The 23,927-nt window shown below is 39.5% G+C and overlaps 1 protein-coding gene across 7 annotated transcripts in view; it reads right to left on the reverse strand.

Annotated features, from left to right (window-relative positions):
- SAMD12 (sterile alpha motif domain containing 12) overlaps positions 1–23,927 on the reverse strand; it is a 489,179-nt gene that overhangs the window by 437,889 nt on the left and 27,363 nt on the right. For all 7 annotated transcript variants that reach the window (XR_004059325.1, XM_010359030.2, XM_030938009.1 and 4 more), the window contains exon 2: positions 10,326–10,504. Coding sequence is in view for 6 of the 7 variants with exons in the window: in XM_010359030.2 (XP_010357332.2) it covers positions 10,326–10,504 (179 nt within the window). In the remaining variant the exon portion in view is untranslated. The remainder of the gene's footprint in view (positions 1–10,325; positions 10,505–23,927) is intronic.

Genomic DNA, 23,927 nt, shown 5'->3' on the forward strand with positions numbered 1-23,927 from the left:
ACAAACGTGTATCTTTATAATAGAATGATTTCTAGTCCTCTGGGTATATTATACCCAGTTATGAGATTCCCCGGGCATATGGTTTGGCTGTGACCCCACCCAAATCTCATCCTGAATTTCCACGTGTTGTGGGAGGGTCCCAGTGGGAGGTAATTGAATCATGGGGGCAAGTCTTTCCCATGCTGTTTTGTGACAGTGAATAAGTCTCACGAGATCTGATGGTTTCAAAAAGAGGAATTCCCCTGCACAAGCTCTTTGCCTGCTGCCATTCATGTAAGACATGACTTGTTCCTCCTTGCCTTCCACCATTATTATGAGGCTTCCCCAGCCATGTGGAAGTGTAAGTCCTATTAAGTCTCTTTCTTTTATAAATTGCACAGTCTCAGGTATGTCTTAATCAGCAACATACAATAATACAGTAAATTGTACTGTATAAATACAATACAATAAATTGGTAGTAGGAGTGGGGCACAACTGAAAAGATACCCAACTATGTGGAAGCAGCTTTAGAACTGGGTAACAGGCAGAGGTTGGAACAGGTTGGAGGGCTCAGAAGAAGGCGGGAAAATGTGGGAAAGTTTGGAACTCCCTAGAGACTTGTTGAATGGCTTTGACAAAAATGCTGATAGTGATCAATAAAGTCATCAAAAAATTTGCAGCCTGACAATGTGATATAAAGGAAAATCCCATTTTCTGGGAAGAAATTCAAGCTGGCTGCAGAAATTTGCATAAATAATGAGAAACGAAATTTTAATCCCCAAGACAATGGGAAAAATGTCTTCAAGGCATGTCAGAGAGCTTCACAGCAGCCCCTCCCATCACAGGCCCAGAGGTATAAGAGGAAAAAGTGGTTTTGTGGGCAGGGCCCAGGGTTCCCATGCTGTGTGCAGCTTAGGGACTTGGTGCCCTTCATCCCAGCTGCTCTAGCCATAGCTGAAAGGAGCCAACACAGAGCTTGGGCCGTCACTTCAGAGGGTGAAAGCCTCAAGCCTTGGCAGCTTCCATTTGGTTTTGAGCCTGCCAATACACAAGAATCAAGAATTGGGGTCTGGGGACCTCCACCTAGATTCCAGAAGATATATGGAAATGCCTGGATGTCCAGGCAGAAGTTTGCTGTAGGGGCAGGGTCCTCATGGAGAACCTCTGCTAGGACAGTGAGAAAGGGAAATGTGGGGTCAGAGAGTCCCCACAGAGTCCCCACAGCACAGAGTCTCTACTGGAGCACTGCCTAGTGGAGCTGTGAGAAGACGGCCACCATCCTCAAGACCCCAGAACGGTAGATCCACTGATAGCTTGCACCATGGGCCTGGAAAAGCCTCAGACACTCAATGCCAGTCCATGAAAGCAGCCAGGAGGGAGGCTACACCCTACAAACCCACAGGGGTGGAGCTGCTCAAGACCATGGGAATCCACCTCTTGCATCAGTGTGACCTGGATGTGAGACGTAGACTCAAAGGAGAGCATTTTGGAACTTTAAGATTTGACTGCCCTGCTGGATTTTGGACTTGCATGGGGCCTGCAGCCTCTTTGTTTTGGCCAATTTCTCCTATTTGGAATGGTTGCATTTACCCGATGCCTGTCTCCTCACTGTATGTAGGAAGTAACTAACCTGCTTTTGATTTTACAGGCTCCATAGGTGGAAGAGACTTGCCTTGTCTCTAATGAGACTTTGGGCTGTGGACTTTTGAGTTAATGCTGGGATGAGTTAAGACTTTGCAGAACTGTTGGGAAGGCATGATTGGTTTTGAAATGTGAGGACATGATATTTGGGAGGGGCCAGGGGCAGGATGATATGATTTGGCTGTGTCCTCACCCAATCTCATCTTGAATTCCAATGTGTTGCAGGAGGGACACAGTGGAAGGTAACTGAATCATGGGGGCAAATCTTTCCCATGTTGTTCTCACGATAGAGAATAAGTCTCACAAGACCTGATGGTATTAAAAAAAAGGAGTTCCCCTGTACAAGCTCTCTCTCTTTGCCTGCTGGCAAACATGTAAGACATGCCTTGCTCCTCTTTGCCTTCCACCATGACTGGACTTACACTTCCACGTGGCTAGGGAAGTCTCACAATTAAACCTCTTTCTTTTGTAAATTCTGCAGTCTCAGGAAGGTCTTTATCAGCAGCATGAAAACGGACCAATACACCAGGTGGTATTGTTTGGCTGTGCCCCACCCAAAATCTCATCTTGAATTGTAATCCCCATAATCCCCACGTTGTGGGAGGAAACTGGTGGGAGGTAATTGAGTCATGGGGGCTGTTTCCCCCATGCTCTTCTCGTGATAGTGAGTCGGTTCTCACAAGATCTGATGGTTTTATAAGCAGCTGGCATTTCCCCTTCTGGCATTCATTCTCTCTCCTGCTGCCCTGTGAAGAGGTACCTTCGCCATGACTGTAAGTTTCCTGAATCCTCCCCAGCCAAGCAGAACTGTCGGTCAATTAAACCTCTTTTTTTTTTTTTTTTTTTTTTGAGATAGAATTTCACTGTTGTTGCCCAGTCTGGAATACAATGGTACATTCCTGGCTCACCTCAAGCTCTGCCTCCTTGGTTCAAGGGATTCTCCTGCCTCAGCTTCCTGAGTAGCTGGCACTACAGGCACCTGCTGCCACGCCAGGCTATTTTTTTGTATTTTTAGTAGAGACGGAGTTTCACTATGTTGGCCATGCTGGTCTCGAACTCCTGACCTCAAGTGTTCTACCCCATCTTGGCCTCCCAAAGTGCTGGGATTACAGGTATGAGCCACTGCACCCAGCCTAAACCTCTTTTCTTTATAAACTACCCAGTCTTGGGTATTTTCTTATAGCAATGTGAGAACAGACCAACACACTGGGTCAAATGGTATTTGTTTTTTGGTCTTTGAGGAATCACCATAATGTCTTCCACAATGAATCTAAGTGAAGTTTAGAATGACTGCCACAGACTATAATAAGGAATTTTCTTGGTCTCAGTGACAACCTAGAGTGAACTTTTGAAGGGTGAAGGGTAATGGAATGGCTTTGGAAGTATCCCTTGTCCATTGTGTGGATAATATGCCACTTGTACCAACCCAGAAAAGCATTCTCTTGATATCATCAACCACTACAGAACTCAATAAGACATCCTTTGCTCACTTGTGGAGGAGCTAAAGATAATGAAATAACTATGAGGCAACAGACATAAACCCAGAGGCAAGGAGCTTCTGTATCATATGAACTGACTTATTCATTCATTTATCAAAAATGTAATCTTTTTATTATGTGCTGGACACAGTAGTAGGCATTGATATTGCAGCAGTGAACAAGACAGACAAGATCATTGCTCTCAAATAGTTTAAATTCTGTGGAGAGACAGAAAACAAACAAGATTATTTCAGACCAGAAAAAGTTAAATGCAGGACATCAAACCAAGTGATGTCAGAGAATGTGACTGGGGACTCATTTAGTTAGGGTGGTCTGGAAAGACCTCTTGGAGAAGCACATTTGAGCTAGGACCTAAATGACAAGGAACTAGCTGAACAATGATCAAGGGGAGAACATTATAGGCAGAAGGGATGGCAAGTACCAATAATCTCCAAAGATAATCACTTTAGTAATTTAGTAGTTTGGGTGGATAAACTCAAATGAATCTGGTGGGCTCTGATACACTCGCCTGAATATTGCCCTCCTTTTACATTGTCAGATGGCATATCCTGTACTCTTCGTCCACTAGACAAATACTATTAACTAAGTGGCTCCAAGCACTTGTTATTTCCTATAGATTTGTCAGCACAAAAGAGGGAAAAGCACTGTTCACGTGTTGGAGGAACTGTGTTTTAGGTAGACTGTGTCACTGCTGGCCTCAAGATCTTTGTTAAGTCATTCAGTCTCATCTGAGTCTCATCTCCCTAACCTGTAAAATAAATTAGATGGTCAAATGCTCTCTAGGTTTTCTTCTTTGTTCATCATACAGTGAACCTATGGCTTAAATGTATCCTATTAATTGTCATACTTTTCAGAGCTTAACATGCTAGTAATGAAAGCTTACCTCTTCAGATATAAGTTTACCATAGTTTCATTTGAGCCCTGTCCAAGAACTCAATGTACATGTACTGGGGTCCTGAAACTCACATAGCATGAAGTCATATTTGCTTGTCTCTTGTTCTGACCCTTATGAGAATTCTTAAGAAAGTACATGCTCATTATGTTTCGCATGCATTGTGTCCTTTCCTATCATGGGTGACATTATATTGGGTTGGCAGCTTCGTTTGGAGACATTTTTGCTCCTTGAGCCAAGAAATACAGATAGCCAAGAATTAGATCATTCTATCCCTAAATTGCAACAGAACTTCTCAAAGGCAGCTAAGCAATGTAATTTGATCAAGGTTAAGTACAGTCAACCCTTCATCTTTTAACCTAAGTCTAAGTTCTTTTTGCTCTCTCTTTTAATCCCAGAACAATGGTTCCTGCTTACTGTTACAAATGTCCACAAGTTGCCCTGCAGTCAACTCTCATTTATCTGCCTGTGGCTTATCCAAAGCACCCAGCTTTCTCCTCCTCCTGCCTCCAGCACCAAGTTCCAGGCCAGCTCCTTTTAACTCTGTGCCAAAGAAATACAAACTAAATCTAATATTAGCCTAATGAGAAAAGGCTATCTGCTGCCAAAGATTCACATAATGCATCCCAAAGCCAACTGCAAGCAATTATTCACTGATTTAGATGTTGGCATTGCTTCTCCCTTATATAATACAGCAATCGAGATTTGCTGTTTTCTCCCTGAGGAGTAATGAATACATGCAGCATTTTAACCTCTTCTTTTGCCTAGTTGGCCAGATTCTCAGTTTAACTGACTATATTTTATTTTGAAATAAATAGATCATTTGTATATTTCATGTTAAGAGCATTAAAAACCTTGAATTTAGAGCCATTAGACATAGAGAGTTACATCTTCCTCCAGATTTTTAGCCAGAAACTAAGTTTTAGTGAGTCATTTTACATCCTTGGGTTTGTCAGCTGTAAAATGGGGATACATTTTTATAAAGGAAAGGTACAGGAGAGGCATGCAAATATAAGGAACACTCAAAGTTCTGACTCCAGGAATTAGCATTGTGGCAGGAAAAAAAAAGGATTATCAACCTTATGAAACCCTTATTTGACAGGCATAAAAACACGGTAAGCTGAAGTTTCCTCATGAACACCTAGAAAATCAAGTCTAGAAGTCAGGAATTCCTAATGTCATGTTTAGGCCACTTGTAAGGACACATTATAGAATTCTGAGATAGGAAACAGATAGGATACTGATGGGCTGATGGGTTGATCTTATTCCACAGCCAGAATTGCCATAGAAACTCAAATTCCAACCATCAGAGCATTTGGGAACATCAATTTCAAAAGAAACTCATGAGTATTTTGATATTTTTTTTAAAAGACTGAAGCACTTGTCCACTCAGGTCCAAGGATGAGGATCAGACAGAATATCAACACAATTCCATTTTTCATCTTATTTCTATACCCAGAGAATTTCAATGGTTTCCCACAGATGAGAGCAGCATTGTCAAATAGGATTTTCTGTCATAATGATCATGTTCCGTGTCCACACTGTCCAAAACAGCAGCTCCTGGAAATATGTGACAATGAACACTTGAAATGTGGCTGGCATGACCAAAGAAATCAATTTTTGCATTGTATTCAATTTAAATAAATCTGAATATCCACATGTGCTAGTGGCTATTGTATTGAACAATGGAGGTGGAAAGTAAATCCATGCTACTCACTCCAGCATTCAAATTCCATCACACAGTTTGGCCCCAACCTATTGTTCCAGACTCAATTTCTGACACACAAACTCTGACTCGAAGAGACTGATGGTGAACACACCTGGGCATATCTGCTACCATACCTTGGCTCACAGTGCTTAAACGTCATGGCTAAAGGCACCCTCCATTCTTAGGGCTATTGGAATTTATGCATACTTCACAGCATAGTTTAAGTTCTTCCTGGGCTAGAGTACGCTCCCTCGCAGTCTTGTTCTGACTGCTCTGTGAGTAAAGTGTTAACGAATCTCAGGGCTGGCCTGTCTGAGAAGGACTTCAGTCTCCCATAGGGCTGGTTTTTTGGAAACTGCTACGTGAAACCACTCCTGGTCTTCAGGAGCTGTGGCTTTGTCTTGAGTCTACATGACTAGAACAGTATAAAAGAACAGTGAAAAAAAGAGGCTGTGCCTTCTCTGTATCAAAAAGACGCATCCTCACCTGGACTCTCAACTGTGACAGCTGTGTGGGTGATGGGTCAAAAGCAGCTGTGTACTTGGATAACTTCTGGCCTCCCAATGAGATGAAAATGCTTTGCCAACTGTATTTCTTGCCTGTACCCTCCTATGAAGCTAAGTAAACAGAGTATTTTACTCTTAAACTGGTAACTATAGCTGTGGCATGGCATGGCATGCATATTCTCTCTGAGTTTCCAAGTACTCACAAGAATTTAGGACTCATATTGGTAAGTAGTTTTTGTGGATCCACATTTCAACTGGATTCATTTTTTATTTCCAACTAAACTGTATGCTTCCCAATAAGACTTACAAGTGATCTGGGTACTCTACTGGTTTCTCTTTGGTCTATAAGAGCTGGAGGCAACTTGTGGCTAGACGACCGTTTTCTGGAATAAGGGTTCTGAGTCTTTTGAGGAATTGGGGCTAAGGGTCCCAGAATGTCACTTTCTAAGATAGAGTATTATTTTGCCCAAATGAATACAGATACACACACACATTTTAAAATCATGAAAGCATACAAATTTCAGTGTCAACAGGGTAGATTAAGCACATGCTACCATCCTCCCCCAATCCACATATACACACAGACTCTAGCATTGCCTATTAAAGATAAGCTCACTAAGCTCCTCTGGAACAGGTGGTGCGCTGAGGGATTGGTTTCAAATCCCAACATGGCAGGACTCAGAGTGGCGGGGCCCAAAGGCACACTAAGGAGCTGGAACCAGATTCCCAGTGAGAAGTCTGCATATGGAGGAACTTGATTTGCATAATCAGTCAGAAGCAGATAGAGAGAACGTCAAATTGAAACATCAGTGTAATACCTGGTCAGAGCTCTCGCATCCCAGAGTTCAGGTAAAGGTAGATGCAAAAGCACCTTACCAGAGGCTCTACAATTCAAGGCACACATGGCCAAAAAGACCCCACGATAATTCACTTTACTGGCAGATAAACCACCAGCAAGAATTAGAAGCCATGTGAGGAAATACAGCACCCTAAAAGCATAATACTAACCCAACAAACAGAAAAAGTCATGGTTGAGCTACTAAAGTTAATGGGACAATCTGAAAACAGCTTTAAAATAAATACACTTAAAATAATACATATCTTATTTAAAATTCAAGCAAAGTAGTACAGAGAGTAAACGTTTTCTCCATAATTTTAACTCCAGATAGAAACTGCTGCTCAAACTGTGGAAAACCCTCCCAGACTCACTGATGCCTTTATACAGAGACAGACATTTTTACATAAATGGAAACAAACTATATCTACTGTGTCATAACCTGCCCTTCTCGTTCCCTTTCTACTTGAAAATATTATCACATACATTTTCCCACATAAATACCTATAGGTCTCCTGCATCCTCACAAATGAAAACTTATATCCCATTGCATTAATACACAGTTTCTTTAGCCAGTGTCCTGTGAATGAACATTTGGGCTATTTTCAATGTGTTCTCCTGTAGCCATCTTTGTACATATGGATGATTATTTCCTTAGGCAAGTTCCTAGAGAGGAAATTATTGGCTCCCAAATTGCACACATTTAAAATTTTGATAACTATTATCAAACTTGTCATCCAGAAAAGCTGTACCAATTTACATTACTCAATGGCTTCAGAGGTATGCATTTCTAGCCACAGGTTTTTTAAGGTAGGTTTAGAATGGGTCAGTTTACCAGAGATTCAATTATACACCCAAGAAAAGAGAAGAAGGCTCACAACTCTACTAGTCCTCTAAATGCAACGGAAGGGAAAATGTAAATGCGTTTGTACCTGCACAAAACAAATGCACGTTGTCTAAGGTACAAAAGCTTCAGGGTCAGTCATGCCGCTGGCATCCATAGTAATCACACTATAGTAATTTTACCTCTGTTCCCCCAGCAGCCACTGTTGTTCCCTCATCCTCCATTTAAACAAGTGGACAAATTCTTTGTCTAGGCTTTACTAAAGCCTCTTGTCTGTTCCCCCCTAAATGTGATGGCAGTGTGAAAAACCCAGAATCTCCTTTCAACCTCATTTATTGGGTATGGGTATTCACTGTAGATGATTTGCATAAACTAAAATGAATCTGGTTTCTAATATCAGTTTGTTCCAGAAGAAAGGCTCATTATACACATCCACACTCTCATTGAAGTATGTTTGCAGCAAAGCAACTATAAAATGCTTCAGGGGCAAAGACACAAAATTTCAGGATTCACAACAATATCACATATTCAAGATAATTCAGAAATAAAATCACATCAGATTTGAATTTTGTACATTACCGATCTCTACAAATATAAGAGATACACACTAGAAATGTTTAAAGTTGAATTTAAATCAGACAAATATCAATAGTTAACTTTTATCTCTACTCTAATTTTTAATATTTTAGGCATCCTTTAGAAAATATCTCACTCATAGAAAGTCTATTTATCTTCCTAAAAAGGACCCTTAGGGAGTTTTTTCCCCAGTTCTTTCAGGATGCCCATGTAGCAACACGGATTGATCAGGTTTAGCTGTCTTAACAGGGTTCACTCATTTCCAATGCTGCTCACAAACCAAACTTCATTGATCATCAGCCAAGAAATATGCTACGTTTTGCCATTTCTCTTAGCTAAAATGTCTAGCATAAAATACCTGCAATATATTTCTCAATAATCATTCCCCATTCCCTACAACACACACGTACTTAATGTCAACAATTTTTAACTATCCACACTAAAGAAGAGAAGCAATAACAGTAATTATTCCAAACTGTAGATAAAGCAAAAAATTCACGTCTGATTTTGGAAGACCTTATTTGGAGAAGAAGGGAGTTGGTTATTGTACAACAGTAAGGTGACCTTTTTCCTTAAGATTTTTCTTGGGTGCTTACAACATTTGCTTTCCAAGGCATGCATACATTCATTTGCTTAACCAACATTTGAAAGGAAATTGTCTTGCAGGGAATACACAAAGGGAGAAACAAAACTATATGAAGATTAATTTCCTCCATGTCCAAGAGGAAAACAAATATGAGTATCTTCAACAACACTGTGCCCCCAACATGAACATCTGCACTGGTTTCAGACAAATACCCGGATAGTGCCAGTTCCATTGGAGGAAGCCTTTAGAAGAGGCTGTCCTTACTAAAATAATACCTACCCCACAGAACCCAGGTTTCCATACATCTTCACCAATGCCTATTTTGTCAGTTCTCTGGTACCTATGTTTAGGTTAAAGACTGAAAAGAACTAAGTATCCTACAGCAGAATAAAATGATTTTCTCTTTCATTAAGTCCTTCAAATAGTACCTGAGATATACATGCATATTTCATAAAATATCAGCTATTACTAATTAACAATACCTGTAAGCACAAGCCTCTCATATTCATGAAGTACTGGGACTTCTTTTTTTTTTTGAGACGGAGTCTCGCTCTGTCGCCCAGGGTGGAGTGCAGTGGCCGGATCTCAGCTCACTGCAAGCTCCGCCTCCCGGGTTTACGCCATTCTCCTGCCTCAGCCTCCCGAGTAGCTGGGACTACAGGCGCCCGCCACCTTGCCCGGTTAGTTTTTTGTATTTTTTTTTAGTAGAGACGGGGTTTCACCGTGTTAGCCAGGATGGTCTCGATCTCCTGACCTTGTGATCTGCCCGTCTCGGCCTCCCAAAGTGCTGGGATTACAGGCTTGAGCCACCGCGCCCGGCCAGTACTGGGACTTTTATAAAATGCTTCCACAAGCATGCAATCATTTGACTTACTCGACCTGATGAGAGAAGTCATTTTATGATTCCCTTGTGTAGATGAAGAATGTGCAACTCAGAAAGTCACATGACTTGCCCAACACCATAGAGTGGTAAGTCTGAGCCTGGCAGGTGAATCTTTTAGGTTTCAGTACAGGGCATTCTTCTCTATAACCTCAGAGCCTCATGCTCTGAGACTGGCCACAAATGGGTTTCAATTTAATTCCAAAGGGAATACAGTTAATATTTTCATTTATAGTTATTTATCAGGAAGATACAGTGCTCATTTGACCACAGATACAACGGTAATTAGTGAAAGCACTCAGCTCTTCTCTGTGGCTGGACTACAACATATCAAGGCTGCAGCTTTCAAATCTCCGTAATTAACTGGAATATTACGCACCTTAGCCGTCTCAGATTCTGCCTGCAGTCGCTTGGGGGTTCCTTTCTGGTCAGGCACCTTCTGGAAATTTTTGTTTTTAATGGATTGAGATTCCACACCTTCACCTTCAATTTGCAGTTTAATACCTTCTGCATGGGCAGGGGGATCAATGCCCCGTGGATTCAAACCACAGTGAAGAGCTAGGAAAAAGCAACAAATAGAACTCAGAAAACAAACCACATAAAGAAGGTGTCCATGACAGAAAATATTTCATCAAGCCTAAGTAGGAACAAAACGAGGCATCTGTGAGTCAAGAAGTGGTGTGATTACTACGATAAATAATATGGTGAGGAGGGAGCATGGTATAGTGGGAAACTCTGAGCTTGAAAATCAGCAAGATTTAGGTGCAAATCCAGAAGCCCTCAATTCCAAGTTGTTTGACTTTTAGCAAGTTACGAATTCCCACGTTACAGATGAGAATACCAAATCGGGCAACGTTGTCACTGCTTCCCACACATGCAATTATTTCAACCCTGCAGTTTAGTTTATATCCCTGCTTCCATCTGAAAAGTGCTCACCCGCTCTCCTTCTGAACCTTCTCTATTATTTAAGAATCCACTCAAGTCCACTCTCTTGCATTCATTCAAGCAATATTTCTTAAGCACTTACTATGTGCCATCCCTGGGTTAGATCCTGGAAACCTGGATTTACATATGACAGATGTTACCTTCAAAGAACTCACAATGTAATAAAGGAGGCAAACAAAAGGACTGGTGATTTTCAAACAGAACTGTCACTTCTACATGACAAAAAAGAAAAACCCAGAGTGAAGGGCTCAAGGGCATCAAGCCCAGTGGCTTCCAGTTTTGTGCATCTTACTCTCTTCCATGCCCTGTAACATAGATATTCCACACATAAAATCTAAAGCTGATTTTCTGGGGATATTTATTCATCTAACAAACACTTACTGAGTCCCCGCTATGTACTCTGTATTATCAAATAAATTGCAATGAATGTTGTAAGATATGCATTCCACTACTACATGAACTACCATGTATGTCTGTGTGCAGATGGCAGGTATATGTGTTTTGACTTCTCTGGTAGTAAATTATTTCATTTCTCTGTTACCCCAACTCTTCAAATTCAGGTAAACTCCTATCCTCATCCCCTTTCCTTTATTCACAGAGAAGTTAAGGCCAGATACTTAATACCCCTATCTTCCCCAGGTCTCTACTTCATCAATAATCTCCTTTTACCCAACATTTTTAGGCTTTCCCCTTTCTCAGCATTCTTTCCCTCCAGCCAGCTCGTGACTCAAAAAGTCCAACCCTCTATTCGGCACTCCATTCAGGCCACAGTTTCCTCTTTGCCTTATCTTTGCCAGGATTCTGATGAGTACTTTAGACCTGAGGGATGACGCAGGCTTCCCAAAAGAAGTGGTGTTTTCCTCCCACTATCCATTTCCTCCTTAACAGATACCATCTATTCCCACGTTCCCAATCAACATTCTGGTGACTTCCAAATATTAACTGCAGCCTAGACAGACTTTTCTTATGAATGTTAGACAAATAAAACTGCAGCAGAAACAATTTGCCTGTTCCAGTCTTCACAAATTACACAGAAACTGATGAGACGTCCTTAACATCACTCTATGATTCATCACTTCCCTTCCATCTATCCGCAAATCCAATAGCTCTACGTCTAACATACTGCTCAAATATTGAATGATACTTCTTTAAAAAAACAAACTGATTGCACAAAGGTCCATGCATGTGATCTTATTTCTACCACTTTATGTGGACACTATTTATGAATTTCTCTTCTCCTAGTCTCTAAGCTTCCTATTTAGCGGTACATTCTGGGCACTTAACATATATTAGTTAATATCTCCCTTTTGGGCTTTGTTCTGAATCTCAAATGATCTTCATGAAAAACTCTGAGACATAACTATGTTCATTTCACAGATAAGGAAAATGAGGTTCGAAGGGGTTAGGTTCACAAAAGGGCATACTATACTGGTGTGTACAGAAAAGTCACAAAAATTATGAATCATTTAGGATACACAATTTCATATCACACATGGAAAAATCCAAACTGGATTAAACTGTAAGGAAAATTATTAGCTGTCAGAATAAGAAGTCCAGTAATGGCACAAGTTCAGAATTAGCTGATTTGCCTCTTGGTAGTTTCATCAAGCACTGTGATTTTGATTCTTTCTCTATTCTACTATCCATAGTATCGCCTTTATCCTGAACCTGGGTCCCTTTGTAGCATCTAGACTATAAGCTTTTAGTTTTCATCTTGAAGCAGAAAGGGCTTGGTTGCCTATGGCTTTTTCTCCCAAACCGCGTTCAAATTTTATTCTCCTTTCTCATTGGCCAGGAGTGAATTACATGCCTATTACTGAACTAACACCCTGGCAGTGGAAATAGGATTACCCTTAAACCAACTGACCAGCTCAGGTCAATTCCCCAAACCACACTGCTGCTACTCTGCAGGGCTGTAGCAGAATGGATGCTGGGAACCAACCACAATGCCCACTTTAGGCAGTGCTGGAAAGAGAACTCAGTAGCCAAAGCCTCTGAGAGCTTGAAGCTAATTACTGTTAATATCAATCAGCTTCTCCATCTCCAAAGACTAGCCTACTTACAATGAATATTCAATTAAATACACCAGAGTTGTGATTATTTTTAAAAGGTGTGCTTGTGTAGGGAGATGGGGGATTGGCATGGGATGGATTCAGACATTAATGAAGAAAAGAAAAATGTGTAGCTTTGATCTTTCTGTCTAGCTTTATCCTCTGCTGCTTCCTACCTTGAAATTCATGACCTAGGAATACCACTGAGCTGCTGGTAGACCTCCTATTCTCTTCCCCTATCACCTCCCCACCAAATTTGACTCTTATACTTCCTTCACCTCTGATCATGGTGGTCCTACCACCTAGAAATGCTGGTCCTACTCCAACCTAATCCTACCTCCTGCTCTTTGGGAGGCTAACTCCTATTCACCTCATGTCAGCTCAGACCTGTTCTTCAGAAAGTCTTTTAGGAGTCTCTGGCTACCAGAGCAAGAACCCATTCCCTATGCTCCCTCTTGCACACAGTCCCCTGGTGCTTCATTTTCCTCAGAGTACTGAGAATGTCCATGTAATTGATCTATCTGCCTTGCCCAGCACAACTGTAAGCTCCTGGAGGGCAAGTACCGTCTGTTTTTCATCTCCATGACTTGAATTCCTGAGTCCAGGACCTGGCACATAAGAGACATTAAGGAAACACTTGTTCAGCTGCAGAATGAACCAGCAATTCCCTTCCTTTACACAATCATGCCTTAAATCAGAAGGAAGCCTTTCTCTGCTAGTAAATACTTGGCATTCAAAATGTGAGGTATCTATAAACACGAGGCAGAATACAGTTTTTTGACTTTCCACACACGTAGCCTTATTCTTCACACAAATATTTTAATCCTCCATAGCTGTTCCTTCCTCCACTGCAAACGCAGTAGTTGATTTAGGTTTTTGTACTTAGAATTATTTATTTAAAACCATTTCTGACAGACTTTGCTTTGTTTTCCCTGAAATTTCATGTCCCTCATATTTACAAATCAAAAACCTCTCCAATGGCCTCCTACAATGCATGACCTCCATCTCCTTGCTTGTGTCAAAGGTGTCCCCATTTGATTTCTCTTTTCTGTGCTCATCACCGCCCTTTCTTGTTTTCACTAAAGTTATTTACTTAATCTAATGAGTTTGGCAACTCACTGGTCAGCTTTGAGACCCTCTTCTTGTTTCCCTGATCTTCACCACCACACCTGTGCCTGACGGATTCCTAGTTACTGAATTGACAGTGCAGGTAGCTTGTGGTCTTTATGGGAAGTGCTGCTGCTGTCACTTTTACTTAATTTGAATGTCACTAATATTGAATTATTCAAAATGAGTTAAAAACCAAAATTAATTTCACAAACATTGCTTTTTAAAAAATTTGAGAGAAATGTTTCACTGCAAATGCACATATTTTAGCATTGTTTTGAAATGCCCTTTTGAAGGCACCATCTTTTTTTCATGTGTAAAAACCTACTTACCCAGAAAATTGAAAACCAGCTGCATTGCTCGTGGGAATGTCAAGTGATACACCCCCGTGGAAAACTGTATGCTGGTTTCTCAAAAAATTAAACACAGAATTGTCATTTGATCAAACAATTCAACTTCTAGGTATATATACACACACAAAAACCCTGAAAACAGGAACTCAGATATTTGTATGCTCTTGTACATAACAGCATTATTCATAACAGTCAAACAGGCATAAACCAAATGCCTGTGGATGCATGAATGGATAAACACAATGTGATACATATAATGAAATATTTTGCAGCCTTTAAAAGGAATGGCATTCTTATCCATGCTACAGCATGCATGAACCTTGAAGACATTATGCTGAATGAAATATGCCAGACAAAAATGGACAACTATTGGACGATTCACTTATATGAGTTAGTCAAATCTACAGAGAAAGAAAATAGAACAATGGCTACGCAGGGGCTGTGGGAGAGAAAATGGGAAGTTATTGGTGAGTTGTGGGTATAGTGTTTCACTTTGGGATGATGAAAACTCTCTGGAGATGGATGGTGGTGATGGTTATACAATAATGTCAATGTGCCTAATGGCACTGAACCACATAATTAAAGATGATTAAAATGATGAATTTAATGTATATTTTGTCACAATAAAAAATAAAAATTTAAAAACCCCACTCCCTCTCATTTCAACTCCCTAATACCCTCCATAAATAGAAAGAGGTTCCAAAGATATTTTTATTCAAAGGTGTTTGAGAGTTTACTTGTGAATAATATTGTGATTTTCAGCTAGAATGTTATTTTGTTTTTTTTTTAATAAAATGGTAAAAATTACAGCTCAAAAGTATTAGATTAGTTCAGAATTTTCCTGGAAGGGAAATGTTCTCCAAAACAGGTCTTATCCTAATCAGCAGAAGCGGGGCTTGGATCACTGATTGCTGGAAATGAGCCTGGACTCTCCAAGGATTGCGGCTGAGGGATGCCATTTTCATGTGATTTAGGTGACAGTAACAGGTTATCTGGAATGAAGTGCCAGACCTTGTTTTCTCTCCTCACAGTGATGCAAGAAGAGTTGAGGGATGCATTGGCATCTGCTGTCATTCCCAAGAACAAGAACAAGTGCATCTTACTCTCCAGGAAGCCACCCAACTTCCAGTTCTTCCAATCTCCACCCATGCCAGACACTCTCTGTCATGAAACAAGGGATGGAGACTTATTAAATTTTAATGTTCCTCTATCTGAGGTTGGCCTTGAATAGAGACACTGTGAAAACACTCTGAATTGCCCCTCAGAATAAACTGGCTCCCCAACCAAGGAACCCCCACATAGAAACTGCTAGCAATGCCCTGAAATGTGTTGTGCTTCTCTGCCTTGACAGAACTGACTTTTTAACATCATATGCTCTTCCCTTCCCTTATTTGCATAGATAACTGCTTCAGGAAACATAACTTTTCTCTTTTTTCTACTGTAAAGCTTTAACTAGTCTTGCACCCAGTATATCCTCTTAAGCAATAAAGACAATTCCCCTCTTTTTGTTTCTTTTTTTTTTTTGAGACAGTGTCTTGCTCTGTTGCCCAGGCTGGAGTGCGGTGGTGTGATCACGGCTCACTGCAATCTCAAACTCGCAGGCTCAAGTGTTCCTTCCACCTCAGCCACCCAAGTAGCTGGGACTACAGGTGTGCACCACCACACCCAGCTAATTTTTGTATTATTTGTAGAGGCAGGGTTCTGCCATGTTGCCCAGGCTGGTCTTGAAGTCCAGGGTTCTTCCATGTTGGCCAGGCTGGTCTTGAACTCCTGCAGCTATATCTGCCCTTGAGAATACAAGGGCAGATACATGCAGAGGTTCTATGATGGTTAGACAAGGGATTCAGGTATCATGCGATCTGCTCAAGCGATTTGCCCACCTTGACCTCCCAAAGTTCTGGGAACACAAGCATCAGCTACAATGCCCAGCCCACCTCTTCTTCTTATATGATCTGTATGTGTGTGTATGTACCATGCATTACAAATATTTATTGACAGGTCTGCTAAGTCTATGACTGGGAGCCCCTAGAAGAAGTGACTACATATTATTGAGCTTTACAAATGTAGTGTGTAGCCATATAACTACCTTACAGTAGGTACTCAATCATTGTTTATAGACTGAGCATAGATATGATGGAAAGATACTGATTCAATCCTACTCACTGCCATTCAGTACAGATGCGTAACATATATTTTTCAAAAAAGCAAATAAAAGTTGCTTCCAATCTAATTATGTAATTCACCAAAAATGTTAAATCACAAAACCATAAAGCTATCCTGAAACTACTGATTTACTTGACTGCCACCTGCAAAGCAGAGACTATCTTACTCATCTTTGCACGTGCAAAGCCTAAACAGTTGTACATACTCAACCCTCAATAAATGTTGCTAAATGAATCAATGACCTTAAAAACAAATGTACTCCAATCCCCACCATTAGTTATTAGAATTGAGATAGGTTATTTAAAATTTCATGTTTATATATTGTTTCTAGCTAAAGTTCCTGAAGGATATGGTCCTTCTTTAACACTTCCCTCATATAATATACACATAACACTCTCCAATATGTTTAATTCATTGTATTAATTATTATAGGTGCTTCACCTATCGTATTCTGGATTCGAATTCAGCAGAGACTACCCTCCAGAAGTAATGTGAACACCACAAAAAGTCTGTAACTCTTTGTAGCAGACACTTCTGATGGGCTGCACATTCTCAACACTCTCATTTTTGCCACCTACTGAAGTATGGCTACAAAGCCAAATAGCATATTTCACAGCTTCCCTTGCAGCTACAAGTGAGGCTGATGACAGATTCCTCCCTAGGGCACATAAGCAGAAGTTTGATGGTAAACAACAGTTCTGGAAATGACAAAAGAGGAAAGATCTTAACACCACTCTTCCCCTTTCTCTCTGCCTTAAATGCATATGTGATATCTAGAACGGCTACAGAACATGCTGTGACCACAGGGCTACAAACATGAAAAAAAGTCAAGAGAATAATAGTCACATTGGCTCTGACATTATGGGCTACTCGAACTTTGTTCTTCATTGTTCCCCTGTGGACTTGACAGTCTGTGAGAAAAGTAATTCCCTGCTTATTGAGCCATGGTTAGTCAAGTCTTCTACAACTTTCAGATGAACCACTGCAAAATGACACGTTTCCATTTTAACCAACAATATAGGATTGTTTAGCTCTTCCTTTAAAAAGAGAAAACTGAAATCCTAGCAAAATGTTCTGGTCTGGGTTTCACAACTCCTATTATGACTTAAAAAGATGATTAAGTATAGTATGAATAATTGCTTAGCAAGGAAGATATACATTAGCAATACATGTTGTTATGAGTAAACACTGACATCAGAGGTGGAATCAATCCAGATGACACTGTGAAGACCTGAGGATGGAACTTTCTTGCTTAGCTGGGGTCCTAAGGTACCCAGAAAAGTACCCAGATCATTCATGAAAACTTTTGCATCAATGAATGGGGATGGGAATGTGTTCTGTGTATCTGGTCATTAATGTGTCAACATAAAAATATAACAATTGTACCAGAAAGTATGTCTCAGGAACACATGCTTGGTTTAGCTAATAGAAAAGGAGTACAACTTATCTCCTTGGGCAAAGGAATCTGCCCAGCAGATATCTTCTAGGATAGGGGTCAGCAAACTATGGCCCATTGACCAAATCCATCCTGCTGCTTGTTTTCGTGTGGTTTGTGACCCCAAAATAGTTTTTACATTTTAACATGATTGGAAAAAACATTTTATGACACATGGGAATTATATGAAATTCAAAGTTCTATGTCCATAAAGTTTTATTGGAAAATAATAAATGAGGCATGCTCATTTATCTACATAGTGTTCATGTCTGCTTTTGTGCCACAATGGCAGCAGTGAGTAGCCGTGACACAGACCATATGGCCTGCAAAGACTGAAATATTTACTGGCTGGCTCTTTGCAGAAAAAATTTGCTGGCCCTTGTTCTAGGGTAGAGTATAACCATAACCTGAAGGGCACTGGGACCTGAAAACCCCAGCCTCCTTTAGCAACATCAAGAAAGAACTTACGGGTCTTTGCAGGACTAGTCTCTGAGTTATTCTGTACTTTCCCACTCCCAGGTAATTTAAATGAGCTAAATTATGCTGAATTTTATCACTTGGGTCAGGCAATGAGGAGACAGAATATGATTTCCAAATTTCTCCTTGGTCAGCTAAATGTGATATTACATATACTTACTGAAGCTGAAAATTTCTATAGAGGTCCTTTTCCCACTATCAAAAACAGGGGTAAAATATAAATGTCCAGAAGGGTAATTCAGCATCATTAAAAGCTGAACATGTCCACCCTGGCAAGTCTAAGTAGCCAATAATAGATGGCTCCCCTATTCCATGCAAGAAGAGACTGGAAAGAAGGAAGTTATTACAGCAATGAGAAAGACAAGGGAAGAAACTAAATGGAAACTGAAAGACTGAACCCACAAAATTCATGCTATTGTCCTCACAAGTCTGCCCACAGTAGCCTGACAATGATGATGTGGCTGCCCAAGCTGGACCTACGTGATTGTTCAGCACTGCCAGACGTTCAGACCACATGCAACAGTGTAAGGACATGGTCTTCTCTGGACCCCATGATGCTCACTCACTCTGGTTTACTTGTCTACAGAAATAATTTCATCTTTGTAAAAACAGTTCGCTATAATGGAATCCAGTTTTCCAAAGACTACTTAAGTTTAATCACCACATCAAATATTCACTTGTCCTACGCTTGATATCTAGACAACCTAAAACAATGGAAATTAAAATAATGCTTAACTTAGGTATTGCAGCATCAGTAAAGTGGGGACAGACTTTGGAAGATGTCCAAGGCATGAATATTAACTCTTCTTATTTACAAGGAGAATACAAGGGCAGATACATGCAGAGGTTCTATGATGCTTAGACGAGGGATTCAGGAATCATTTTGAGAGACTGATAAGTGGTCTACACTGGTGACTTTAAAAATATTTTTAACTATGATACTACAGAAACAGATTTCACAGTGTGAATCCATGACCAGTCATCTTTATGTATATGAATTGAACCATGTTTTTATGAAACATTATTTTCCTTTACTACATATCATCTACTCTTTATTTTTTTAAATAAAGTAGTTCCTCTTGCATCCTTCGGGGAAGAAGAAATAAACATACTTTTCTCAATTCATCCCACTTAGTAAAATTAAAAATGATGGACATTATATATGAGACAAACATAAGACAACTGAATGGTAAAGAGAAGGCAGATCATCTAAAGACCTTGAAGGACCTTGAATAACCTGGTGGTGAGTTCTTTCAGCTTCCTTTTGCCTCGTATATCCCAGACTTAGAACTGAAGAAGCCTGCAATTTGGGAACACCTCTGAGCACAGACAAAAAATAAAACACAACAAGAGCTTGCTCTCTTTCGCCAAAGGACCAGGAAAGAGACAGCGTAGCAAGATAGGAAACATGTAGACAATAACTGCTCTACTCGAACATTACAGAAAAGAAATGTGACCCAACCACCACATCAGTAAAGGCTGATTGTAAAGCCTAGACTCACACCCTCACCAGGCTGCACTTAGGTACCCCAGTACTCCCAGGAGAATGCCACAGAAGGCCAAGTAGGGAGTCCAGGTTTTCATCTCTGTCAGTTGGTAAAGAGGGTACCTCTTCATCTCCAAAAGTTCAGTTGAGATGATATGGCAAGGCTGGACGTGCCCCTTTACCAGTTTATAAGAAGTGAGCCTTCCTTCCTGGGATTGCATCACGTAGACAGTTAGGACTTTCACTATTACCCAGCCATAAGGAAGAAGTCCTGCCTTTCAGGTATCAACCGAGATTGAGTGGGGAACCTGGATTTATAACTCTACCTGGCCAGTAAGTAAGTGGTACCGCCTCTTTTCCCTGGCCAGACTGGCATTTTAAAAAGCGAGCTGAAACAAAAGGTTTAAATAAAATCTAGAATCTCATAACACAACATGTAAATATCCAGGCTTCAATAGAAAATCACTCATAACCAGGAAGATACCAAACTGAAAGACAAAAGACATTCCATAGACACCAACACCCAGATGACAGAGACATCAGAACTATCTGAGAAAAATTTTAAAGCAGCTATGCTAAAAATGCTGCACTAAGCAATTACACTTGACACAAATGGAAAAAAAATAAGCTTTTTTAGGAAATAAAGTCTCTGCAAAGAAATAGAAGACATGAAGAATAACCAAATGGAAATGTTAGAACTGAAATATATAATAAACAAAATAAAAAGTTCCAGTGGATAGGCTCAAGAGCAGAATGGAGGAAACAAAGGATAATTTAATTGGAAAGGGTAGAGGGCACTTGGAGAACAGAAGTGTTCTCCACCTTGCTTTTGGTTACATGATACAAGTATCAAAACTGATCGAACTTAACCCTTAAACTATATACTTTCATTGTATATAAAATAATCTCAAAAATATAACAAAGCAGAATTAAATACAGGCACTAGATATATTTTATTTTTCAAAAGAGATTATAAATGACCTTTGACTTACATGTTTTCATTCCTAATTCTATCTTCGGCCAACACACATTAATTGAAATCCAAGCTCTACCATTTTCTTACAATATATTTTCAAGTATGGACAAGTCATATCATCTCTTTTCTGTAAAGTGGCAATACTAATATTACCTACTTTTTACATTCACATTATTATTGTGTTGATAAAGAGAAATAACACATATAAAATTCTTGACACCTACCATGTGTTCAATGAACATAAATCCTCCACTTTTACCCACTGTCCTCCTCCATCACAGTAGACAAATATTACATGCTAACAATTTTAATAACAGTTAAATAAACAAAATAGTACCATGCACTTTTAAAGGATAAATACAATATAGACATAAAAAGTGCAACCTACCTGGAAAAGACAAACTAAAGTATAATTCAGTAAGAAAACAAGAGGGGGAAAAAAAAACAGCTTTTCAAATACATAAAAAAAAAAAAAAAAAAAAAAAAAGCTGGGAGCAAATTGGGAAATGAGGTTAAAAATAAGACATAAAAGCAAATATCGCCACCTTATAACATAGTTTCTACTGACGAGCTGACTGCATTCTCTGTGAAACCAAGCTAATGAAAAAAAGGTGACCCTACCCTAATCATTTAGGAAGTCTTTACATATGACAATTGGGTATTTGGGGAGGGAAGAAGGAAAAAGTACAGAATCAACATATTCAAAGGACTTTTCATCCTCTAACATGAAGGTGGAGACACCTATTTAAAAAAAAAGGGAAGACTAAGAGATGCTAAGCAACATGTTTAACGCCACCATAAACATGGCAAATAGAAGGCTGGGTGCAGTGGCTTATGCCTGTAATCACAGCACTTTGGGAGGCCAAGGTGGGCACATCACCTGAGGTCAGGAGTTCGAGACCAGCCTGACCAACATGGAGAAACCCTGTCTCTACTAAAAATACAAAATTAGCCGGGTGTGGTGGTGCATGCCTGTAATCCCAGCTACTCGGGAGGCTGAGGCAGAAGAATCACTCGAACCCAGGAAGCAGAGGTTGCGGTGAGCCAAGCTGGTGCCATTGCACTCCAACCTGAGCAACAAGGGCGAAACTTCATCTCGGGGAAAAAAAGAAAAAAAAGAAAGGCAAATAGAGAAAAAAAAAATGGCAAAGGGGAAATGAATGAAATTCAGACTGTTTGACACCATATAGTTCTCATGCTACTCTGGGGAATAAGTTTTTTCTTCCTCTGCATTTTAATTATTGTTTAGTAGGTAAATCATGGGCTTTGGAGTCAAATCTGGCTGTCCCCACTGACTAGCTGTATGGCCTTGGTCAAGTTGCTTCTCTTTAGGTGGGTGTTGTTTTACCTATAAAATTAGAATAACTTCTTTATAAGATTTTAGAATAATTAAATAAAAGCATATTAAAAGTGTTTAATCAATACCTGGCACATAGAAAGTGCGCAGCAAACGGTAACCACTGCTGTAATTATTACTTCCTTTACTGTTATTAGTATCATTTTAATGATATTGATTTCTTCAAAAATCAAATACCTAGATCATTCGTACATACATCTGCATATACCTGTACACACAGCTCCACTAACAGAAACAGGTGATTAGTGTTGTTAGGGAAGGGAGAAGGTTACAAAGGTCAGACACAGGCTTCCGGGAAGAAAAAGAGAAACTTAAAATTCTCTTGAAGATTTTGGTCTCGAAATAAAAAAAATAAGAAGAAGAAAACTCCAGGCAGAAACTTAAGTATCTATCAAACCACAGAAATATGTAAAAGCATGAGAAGTTCTGGTATGACTTAATGAACATGAGCATTTCTCTTCTCAGAGAGGGTGGGGCAAGAAAAACTTAGCAGGCAATTTTGTTTGCTTACTCTGTCTATTCATAGTAACATTCAGACTAAAGGAACATTCAAGTTTAACGAACTCCATCCCTTATTGCACTTGACCTTCACAAATGTCTATATATGTGTGTGTGTGTATATGCATAAAACATATATATCCATTTTTATAATCAAAAATCATGTTCTCTAAAATGAGAGATATAATGATGAAGGAAATGGACAGAGCTTAATTCATGAATTGAGAATTAGCACTTTAAAAATTTGCGGTGGTCCAAAGGCTAAAAGTAGTTCAAAGTTCAATGGAGCCATTGATAAGTATACAAGTTACTAACGACTCCTTAATTAAAAAAAAAAAAAAAAAAGTTCCTTTTCAAATATATCAATTTTACTGAGAAAACTGACAAGATGCCATCAAAGGTGGTATTACTAATAACAGTTCAATACTTCTGAACGTACCTTGGTCAAGCCTTTGAAATTACATTGTCCAATATAGCGGCCAGTAGTCACTATTTTAAATTAATTATGTTTTTTATTTTAAAATTTAGTTTCTCAGTTGCATTAGCCACACTTCTGTAGTCACATGTGGCTGTGTATAGCATATGTGTACAGCATTGGGAAAATCCAATGTTAAAGTCAATTTGTTTTATTCTGTAAATGTTAGTTTTAAAAAGAACAGAGAAAAGTAGAATTTGAGGTCAGAAATTACTTCAGAAAATTATTTTCTTTTCTATAGTTATGTAATTGTAATGATCTAAGTAACCACATCTACACTTTCAGAATTAGAAAAAAAATGCAATTATTACACATTTTATTCTAAAAATTTAGCTCTTTAATAAACAGTTTCATAACCTGTCTACTGTCCTGACTTTCATACACATTCTAGAGATAGTTTTATAAAAACAACTTCCTATTTATTCTAGACAACTCTCAGATCTTTGAATAATCTGTCCCCCAAACTGATTGCTTCTGTGTCACAAATCACAGTTATTTTCTTGTTACAAGCTTTTAGAGACCCCAGATTATCTATGAGGGAGAAAGTGATAAATTGGGATTCAGAGATAAATCAGCTCTGGTAAAGCTCACAGTCTCCTAAAATAGTGGCTCACAAATGTCTTCCCAGAGAAGAAATAATTATGTGAGGAAGCTCTCA

This window comes from Rhinopithecus roxellana, chromosome 9 (assembly GCF_007565055.1).
Source record: "Rhinopithecus roxellana isolate Shanxi Qingling chromosome 9, ASM756505v1, whole genome shotgun sequence".
Lineage (NCBI taxonomy): Eukaryota > Metazoa > Chordata > Mammalia > Primates > Cercopithecidae > Rhinopithecus > Rhinopithecus roxellana.